The sequence below is a fragment of the Arvicanthis niloticus genome, chromosome 21, assembly GCF_011762505.2.
Source record: "Arvicanthis niloticus isolate mArvNil1 chromosome 21, mArvNil1.pat.X, whole genome shotgun sequence".
In the NCBI taxonomy this organism is placed as follows: Eukaryota; Metazoa; Chordata; class Mammalia; order Rodentia; family Muridae; genus Arvicanthis; species Arvicanthis niloticus.
In genome coordinates this window covers 16,055,073-16,064,850 of record NC_047678.1, presented here as the reverse complement: position 1 = coordinate 16,064,850, position 9,778 = coordinate 16,055,073, and the positions used below count along the sequence as shown (strand labels likewise).

The window sequence follows — 9,778 nt, the reverse complement described above, 5'->3', positions numbered from 1 at the left end:
TGTCTAGGCTCGGTTCCTTTCATCTAGCAAAATGTGTCAACAAATGCTGGCACTCCTCCAAGAAAATGACTTAAAATGTGATTCACAATTAGCCTCTAATGCCTTTTTGACCTATGCCCTAATTTTATGGAAACAAATTAAGCCAGGGGATAAATGTACTACTCAAAATATCCCTGCGGTCAAAGGCTACAAGATGTTGTTAAGATGCCAAATAGAATCCCTTGCCACCTGTTTGAGCACCAACACCCTCAGAGTCCGCACACTTTTCTAGGGACAGCACTGAAAACCAGGTAACACTGTTCAGAGTTGAGGAGCAGTCCCACGCTGGCTGCCTGAATCCAGTCCTTCCTCTCGCTCGTTACAACAAAAAGATCTTAGAAGAGGGAAGGAAAGACGGAAGGCCAGAAAGATTTTGGAGAGTTAAGCATTTAAGCTCAAACCTCCATGGGATCTTGCATTGACTTTACTACGTTATCTGTTTGAGGCACTTTGAATGAACCACTCTTCAAATGGTATGGACGCTATAAACCTCCTAGCAGTTCATTGTTATACCTGAATTGTAAATTAAATTTTCAAAAAAAAAATGTTTTAAGCTAAGGAACAAAGAAAAAAAGTAAAAGGCTGCAGGTAAATTACTGTTACACTGATCTTATACCACTAGGAGAAAAGACCCAAACTTCTAACTCTGCTGTAAGATAAAAAAGGTAATTATACGGATGGATACATGGATCCTTGCCTAGTGTCTCACATATAGTGGCTGTTCAGTAATCCCTAGGGAGATCACGTTGAAGACCAGATGGACACAGTCAAAGGAGCCTAGCGGAGTCAGTCAGCAAATGGCAAACAGCGGCTGGAGAACAAGATGACGGGAATCGTTTCAGCGGCTGGTAACACTTTAAGATTTCATAATCTAATTTTAAAGGCACCCATCTTTTATTTTGTTCCGTTTCAAAACTGAATAGGTATATTCAATTAAAGGATATATTATCCATGACTACACATAATCAGTATCTGTATGCTTGGCCATGTAACATAGTCCTGAAGACTAACAAACAACTGAGTACACAGCAATCCCTGCCTTCTGATATCAGTTTGAAAACTGAATTCTGTCACCTTCAGCCAACGGTAAAACCCCTAAAAAGTAACTTCAACCATACTTGTCGACTATAACTACATGCAGATTTACTAGCTGGGAGAGTTGAAGATTTACAATCATGGCATACTGCTGTCAGTCCCTCAGATCCATCACCAAATCAGAAAGAACTTACCAATTTGACATTCTTAGCAATGGTTCCCATATATAAAAGTTGCCCGGCAGTTTAGGCTGAATGGTTTTCTGACTGTGAGCACTTACAGTGGGGTTTATGAATGGAAGCAGCCTAAGGCCACTTAGGACAGTTACGTAGCCCCATACTTTCTCCCGTGGCTATTTATGGAACGTGTATGGCCAGTGGAAAAAGATCATGTTTATTTTTACGAGCCGGTCATGACATGGAGGAGTCTGTACTTCCTCTCTCTGGGAAGGTCATCTTTTTCACCTGAGTAGCAAGCTGAGGAGGAAGAAAGGGTCTCCCTGTAGCAAACTAAACCTGAGGCTTAGCCAGCCAGCCCTAGAACAACCCGTGGAGCCATGGGCACAGACATCAGTCATTTCCAGGTACCCCTTCCAAGGGGCTGCTCCTGGAGATGCCACCTAAGTTATGACTACAAATGAAAAGGAAATTGGATTTTATAATATGCTTCAAATTTTTACTGCCAAACAAGATTGTATGAAGATAGTGGGGTGAATTCTTATTTATAACTTGTCATATATTTTGAACTGTTAAATGCAATCAAATCTAATGCATGTGGCGAAATGAGAACATGGGAAAGTATTTTCTTTTTTAGAGTTTTATTCTGATGGCTACATTACTCCTGAAATGTATAATAAGCCCGGCTAGCTCTGCACAAATAGACTGAGTAAATATTTGCTCCAAAATGGCATTATCTGCCTTAACAGAAATGATATAGTTCAGCCAGTGACATGTAGTTAAAGCATCCCTGATCTTGAATGGTGTGTGTGGTGTATCTGCGAACAGAAGGGGAAGCTGATACTCTTTTCAGTTAGAATGTCCTATTGCTGATGCTAGGGCACAGAGGGAGGGGAGGGGAGGGGAAGGGAGGGAAAGGGAGGGGAGGAGGGGAGGAGGGGAGGAGGGGAGGAGGGGAGGAGGGGAGGAGGGGAGGAGGGGAGGAGGGGAGGAGGGGAGGAGGGGAGGAGGGGAGGGGAATCCTCTTTCCTGGAGCATACGCGCAGGGAGATCTTGCCTGGGAAAACGGGTCATCTCACTGGCTCATGCATCATAATCACTTGAAAATGATACGGGTATGATTTTATCCTCAAGTGGCCTTTGCTTAAAGACAAAGACACACAGCTAGAGAGGACGCAGAAGATCTCCAACAAAACCCTAAAATGACAAATTCTGGGTTTTAGTTCCTGTTCTCACGTTATAGATTCTTTCAGACGTCTCTCTCTTGAGAGTTCCTTCCAAAGTGGATGTCCCAATTCAACAACAATAACAACAACAACAAAAAATCCTACAAACTATTCCTTAACCTGTTTCCTTAGTTTATGAATGGACATTCTTTGAGACTCAACAAGAAGTAACAGTGACATGCAAGTGAGTGTATGTGGATACATTCTGATTTCTACAGTTAACCTTGAACCTAAGTGCTGAATTAAGTTTTGCTGAGGAACAGTATCGGTGGTAAGCACACATTACCAACTTCTGTACCGAAACAGAAATCTCCTTGCATTTTGCAAAGGATGAGGCATCGACATTCATCAGAGGTCATGCAAATGCAAAGTATATTTTTAAATCCCATTAAGAAAGAAGTCCTAAATTCAATACATACATATTCATATTCTCTCTCTCTCTCTCTCTCTCTCTCTCTCTCTCACACACACACACACACACACACACACACACACACACACATACACGCACACACACACATTTAACTTCTGTGTGCAAGTAAACACACTCAGGGCATTGGTTCCTCCAGGGAATTGTGCCAAGATTCTCTATTTACAAATACAGTAGCAATTAAAAGCATAAACAAAACACCAAGCTTTTCAGGAGCACCATCCTGCCAGTACTGAGGTAAGTGTTCATATACCCTATGTGCTTGCCTTAAATTATACCACTAAGCCAAGGCTCCCCATTCATCAATGTAGTTAGTGCCTCGTAGCCCAAAGGACTTACCAAAAAGTGTGTCGAATATCTAAATACACTATTGTTAAAGAGTTGCCATTTTAATGACAGGTTAACATTTATAAGAAATGTCTAACAACACTGGCCAATAGGGTTATTAGGAAGAATCTGGGGACATGTTTTCTAACCCCTCGAGGATTTAGGGCGACTACTGATCATTTCCACGGCCTGGATTCAAATGAGACTTTGATGTTTAACTGGGCAACTGTAGTCTTAACTCAAAAGTTTCAGTAATAAATAACAGGATCCTAACCTTCACAATAGAACGTCCTCACCTGATCCTGAGCCTTTTACATTTTAAGCAGGGATGCATGTGTCATAGTCCTAACCTCCCACCCATCGTGGCTGCACTAGGAACCTCAGCCACATTAAAGGGCTGACTCTTGCAGAAGCCAGATAGTCTGTACACCTTTAAGCTATTTCTGGCCCCGCTACAAACCTAAACCCACCCCCAGCTTCCCTCCCTTCTGTTCAACCATGATTTGCAGCAAAGTAGAAGAAGAATATGCTATTCTCCCAGTACAAGAAGCTGTGTTTGAGGACCAGTCATTTGGGCATTGCTTCAAAAGGCACATTTATTTTAGTGGCAACTTAAATAAGTAGAGAGTAAAGAATCAGATTAAAAAAGAGAGAGAGAGAGAGACAAAAACCCAGGGTGGGTTTTGTGGAATACATTAAAGTAAGTAGGAATTGGAGACCTGTACAAACCACTGGAGCCTAACCAATAGTCTAATCAGAGTCCCTAAGTAGTCGTTCACAGTTTTATCATGACACTCACAGGCCTTCACAGAACACTGTTTAAAAATGTAGTTGAGAACCCCCAAGCAGCTCGCCCTAATTCATGTTCCAGTTCATGTGTGCAGTGCAGAAGGGCTGCAAAATCAAAACTATGTGACAAAGGAAATTCAGTGCATCTCACAGGCTTCAATAAATTATGAAAAATCATTGTATATATTATCATTTAAATAACATCTGATACACATTTTGAAATAATTAACTTGTGTTCACATTCCATGCATTGTCTAGCGGGCTAAGCCCAGGGTTTGTGTCTTTGTGCCCATTTCCCAACAAAAAAAAAAAGCGCCATTCTTTTGACAAATCCAAGCATTTCTAGACCTCAGTAGAAGCAGCCAGGGATTTGTGTTTATCCTCTTCACTGCATACCTGCTTTCACTAAGGGACACAGAAGACTGTTAGAAAAGCCAACTGTTTGGGGCTCTATCTGTAATCATAGACAATCCTCACTGTCTTTGCAAAATCCCTAGATATCATAGACAGTCCCTAATTTTCTTCCCGGAGGCCCTCTTCCTTCTGCTTCATCCCTATCTCCCTCTCCCAAAGGCCAGTGGATTTGGGATTCCCCAACTATCAGGGAACCTTTCCCTGTGGCCTGCAGCACCCTCTTCTAGCAAAGAAGGAAACAACAAAACTTGAAAACAAACCAACAATAACAACAGAAACTCCACGCAAACAGGTGGGCAAACCATAGCCTCCTCCGGTGGGGTGGAGGCTCACTTTTTACTGCAGAATTCGGTGCTGTTCAGGAACCTTCTGATGACCAGCCCTAGGCAAACCACCAGCAGCAGCATGTAGCCCACTGTGCCCGAGAAGGTGGGCGCGGCAGGGGGTGCCTGGAGGAACTGGCGCAGGCCCTCTTCCACGTAGTACACTTGGTCATAGATGCTGAGGAAGGTGAAGATGTGAAAGAGCTGGTGGCTGTGACCGATGATGTCGAAGAGACCGGGTTGGATGCGCTCGGGGATCTTGCTCACGTTGAAGAAGGCGGCCACCACCAGCCAGAAGTAGCGGCGGTAGAAGTGCACGAAGAGCGTGGGGTTCTCGCCTCGCAGGTCGAAGAGCCAGCTCTCTAGCATAATGGGGCAGGCCATGCTGAGCGGCATGACGAAGACGAAGGTGCGCAGGGCGAACGGGTAGGAGCACCAGTCGGTGCGGCTCTTGCAGCAGGCCACCGTGCAGGCCACGGCCAGCACGAAGGCCACGGGCAGCACGAGCGCGCGGTAGACGGCGATGAGGCGGGTGCAGTCCACGTGCCAGCCCAGGCGCTGCTGCACGTACGGCGTCATGACCCTGGCGTCCAGCAGGCTCAGGCTGGGCAGCAGGTAGTAGTAGTAGGCCACGGTGCTGCCGAAGCCGTAGTAGCTGATGGAAGCGTAGTCCAGGTAGAAGAAGGCGGCGCGCAGGCGCAGCGACAGGCAGCTGAACACGTGCGCCGTGCAGCTCATGGCGAAGGTCAGCAGCACCCCCGACGCATAGCACCACAGCGGCAGCAGCCAGGGGTGGTGGAAGGGCACATCGCTGCCGCCCAGGAAGAAGAGGCGGCAGAACTTACTGAGGAACAGCAGCAGCGGGATGAAGTGCGTCCAGAAGTTGAGCGTCTCGTTGGTGGGCTTCAGCACCGAGGCCAGGCACTCCTGCGCGGTGCACGGCAGCCGCCGGTAGCCGGACAGGATGAAGCACTCCACGAAGTCATCGGGCACCTCGTCCCAGCGCAGCAGCGGCTTGGCTGTGGCCGCCGGCGGGCTCCGGGGGGCGGAGGAGGGATGCGAGCGCCGGGAGGTCGGGGCCGGCGGTCCCTTGGCGCCCGCGCCCCGCTGCTGCAGGCGCCGCGGCATGGTGCCCCGGCCTGAGCTAGGGCGCGCGCGAGGCCACCGCGGGCGCCGGTCGCCGTCGGAGCCTTTGTGCGCGCGCGCGCGCGCGGGACCGCGGCCGCAGGTTGGCTACGCGGCCTCGGCTTGGAAGTGGGCTGCTCCGGAGACTCGGCGCACCGGGCTGGAGGCTGCTGCGCGCGCGGCTTGCCGGCGGCGTCCTCGCCACGCTCGCGTCTCTCAGCGCGCGGCCGGCCGCGCTGCGGTGGCGGCGGTGGCGCGGCTGACTGCGGCGGCGGTGGCGGCGGCGGCGCGGCGGTGACTGGGCATCGTGCGCGCGGGGCGGGCGGCGGGAGGCGGGATGTGCGCGAGGCGCTGGCGGGGGGGAGGGCGGCGCCGCGCAGGGCGGGGGCCCCGGGGTTAGGGTGTCTGCGTCGCGGCGGGGGATGGAGGTGTCCCTTGTCTTGCGTCTCCTACCATCCCCATCCTTCTCGGGCTGCGGCCGCTCGGGCCGCCGCGTTAATGATTGATGCGGGGCCGGAGGCTGGCCAGAGACGCGGCCGCCGGCGCCCAGGGCGAGAGGATGGGCGAGGGTGGGCGAGGGGGTTCGAAGCGCGACAGCCACGCCGGCGTTCTAGAGGACACTGGGGACCTGAGTTCGTGGGGGGCGGGGAGCCGGGCTAGGCGGAGGGATGCTCTAACTGTAACCTGCCGAGGTGGCAGGGAGGACACTGCGGTACTCGGTACTCGCTTAGAGACGGTGTCAGGATCCGAGCCTGGCGGTTGTCAGACAGCTGGTGCTGCCTCTCTGTCCTGCTCTCATCCGTGTGTGAGTGTGTGTGTGTATCCCTCCCCCCCAACTCCCTTCCACCCGCCTCTCTCTGTTCGTGTGTACGAGTGTTGCCCTCCTACTCAATCCACACCAAGTCTTAGTTTATCTCCTTACTCCAGCGACCTATTCAGGTGCGTCACTATCCTCCTCCTCTCTCTCTTTGTGGTGACTAAAGAGACCTAAAGGGACAATTCCCAAGCTGGTCTTCAGCTCGGCTCACCAACACGGAAGCCCCAGCTTACCCCTTTGTGGCTTTAACTAGGAATCTGATGAAGAGCTCAGGATCGCCCACAACGGATTTTAAAGACCAGTTTCGGATGATAGTATGGGGATTCAGAACGCCTCTAAGGAGTCGAGGAATTTATTAAAAAGGGATTCCCAAGCAGAACTGTGCAGGCGCCTCGGGAGGATGTAGATGAAGGAAGACGATAGGTGTTTTCTAGAACAAACCTGAAAAGAGAGTCGAGCCCTTTTCTAGAGACGCAGAGTCAACGGTTTGGATAAACCTATGTATGCATAATTAACCTTAGAAGTACCTGCCAAGGCTAGTTTGAGTTTCTTCAGGCACCCTTGCCTGAAGAGTTCAAAGGTTTGTGACAAGCAGCAGTGTAAAAAAAAATATATATATATATATCATAACCTAGACTTCCAAGATGAGGTTTCCCTGTGACGTCTCAAATGTTCGCCATGTTCCATCTCTCAGTGACACTCCAGGTGTAGCTTCGTCTGACCGGAGTCTTTACCTTGGTATCGATAACAAGACTTACAGTTTTAAGGAGTTAGGCATTTGCTGTGTTGTAGCTTTAAACTATCTCAGATACTCTTTACCCCATTTTGCAGATAAGGAAAATCGAGGCACCGTGACCGTGATGAGCACACCCAGGTGGTGAATGTGAACCCAGGCAGACTACTTTTAGACTTCATGTATGAAACTAGAACACCCAGTAACCTTCTTCACTCGGAGGAATCGGGCTGGTAGGAAGGACCATCTCTTTAAGGAAAAGGCTTTTGATTTTCTTTTAAAATTTTATTTCATGTTCATTTTCAAATTGAAAGGGCCATCTCCATCACTAAATCAGAGCCCTGTAAGAAGGTTAAAGAAACTTTTCTTTAACAATCTGAGTTATGGATAAGTTATTTATAACTAGACTCGTTTTGTATTATAAATGTTTAGGATTAATCAAATCTTTTTGGAAATTTCAATCTTCTCTCTGAAATAGTTTCCACTCACTGATTTTACAAACTCTTGCACAACCAGGCCAAAGGTACTCGTTGGGGTTATATCTTTCTGACCTATTACATATTTTTGGCTAGTGGGTGTGCAATGAATTTAGGCTTTGTTGAAGTTATTTAACTGGTCATTTCTTTATCTCTTTTTCCCTTCTAGTTTTTTTTTTTTTCCAGTTTTTAAAAATGAACTCTAGCTTCCTTTAACACATGGAGAGGGGCCCAAGGTAATCTGTAAAACCAGTTAGGAGTCACGCATTTAATTCAGGTGGAAGAATGCTAAATCTGGACCCCAGGCAAATTAGAGAAACAAATTGTTCATGTTTCCTTTGTTCCCCACAACCTAAGATGCTGCCCTGAAAAGGTGTCACATTTGCAACCCCCTGGCTGCATACGCAGCTCGCTTACATAATTGGGAGAAATTTCACAGATTTTCTTTCACATGCAGAACTAGATTTGTTTGAGACAAGGTCTTACCATATAGCTCTCTCTGGCTTTGAACTTGCTATGTAGACCAGACTGGCCTTGAAATCCTAGATACTGACTTTCCTCTGCTTCTGAATGCTGGAATTAAAGAAGAACACCACTGCACACAGCCAGATTCTTATAAAATCAAATGCCTTCAGAGCAGGAGGTAGCCTGACTGGAGAAGGGGACCAGTGAAGGACGAAGGAGAGGCACTACCAAGGGGAGAAGGTGGGTGAGCATGGGCCAAGCACAATGATACACGTTTATGAAGCTGTCACAATGGAACATTATTTGGTTAAAAAATAAACCTTCAAAAGAATGGAATTGACTGTAAATGACTGTTCAAAATTCCTAGGTAGGTTAATAGTATATATCTTTCTGATTAAGACATAGAATTGGCCAGGCATGGTGACGCATGCCTTTAATACCAGCACGTGAGAGGTGGGGGCAGGTAGATCTCTGTGAGTTCAAGGCTAGCCCAGTCTACAGAGCAATAGCCAGAGTTGTTACACAGAGAAACCCTGTCTTGGAAAAAAAAAAGGGGGGGGGTTCTAATAAAATATAGTATTCTTTTACAATGTCAATATTTTATAAAGTCAAAAATGTTTGATGACATCATTCTTTTCTTCCAGAAAGCGCTCTCCTCTTTTCTCTCATATTCCTAACCCCACATAAGGCACAGAACCAACTGACATAATGGACAAGGTGGCCATTAACAAGGAACATGGTACACAGATATGAAAATGTATACAAATCCCAAGAAGCACCTTTAAAACTATCAAAACAAGAAACAGGTTGTTACTGCAAAAGGAAAATGGCCTTCACGAAAGTTCTCTGGTCTAGATCCAGGCAGCTGCCCTTGGTATATCCTGATAGAGCTGTATAGAGAGGAATTAATGAAATAGCAAAATGCATGTTTTGATTATCAAACACAGCAGCAATGCCAAGTTTTCCTTAACAGCTAGCAATCAATAGAGTTCCTCTAATTCTTAATCTTGAAATGTGAAACTGGTTTCCCTTTGAGTCCTGCCTGAGCTGGGTTGTGTGCTTGCCCTCTGGCAATCCGCTTCTCTTCAGAGGCAAGCGCTCATCACTACGCATGGCAATGCTGACAGCAGCAACAGGCCAGCGGCTGCTCCAGGGGGTGTGCTGTATACAAGGGAATCGGGCTCTTTGCAGTGTTCTTGGTGTCTAAAAACCACCAGCAATGACACTGGCAAGGCAATGTTGGCCTTCAGAAGTAGAAACCAGTAAGGCCTCCCAAGACAGGAAAAGGGCTTTTAGAGGGTACATATTGGGCCATTCTGGGTCTTGGGAATGGAACTATCTATAACAGCTGTAGCAAACCAGATGGATTCTCCCAATATGATTTTCTCTGGTCATGTGTCTTT

General features: G+C 47.5%; 1 protein-coding gene across 1 annotated transcript; it reads right to left on the bottom strand.

The window, feature by feature from the left end:
* Positions 1 to 3,811: 3,811 nt before the first annotated feature.
* Positions 3,812 to 6,022, bottom strand: Paqr9 (progestin and adipoQ receptor family member 9). The gene has a single exon (XM_034484013.2). The coding sequence runs from the start codon at positions 5,885 to 5,887 to the stop codon at positions 4,766 to 4,768; it is 1,122 nt and encodes a 373-aa protein (XP_034339904.1). The 5' UTR covers positions 5,888 to 6,022; the 3' UTR covers positions 3,812 to 4,765.
* Positions 6,023 to 9,778: the final 3,756 nt, after the last annotated feature.

Excerpts from the sequence above, each read along its gene's own strand:
- Paqr9 (XM_034484013.2), bottom strand. The coding sequence starts at position 5,887 with ATGCCGCGGCGCCTGCAGCAGCGGGGCGCGGGCGCCAAGGGACCGCCG.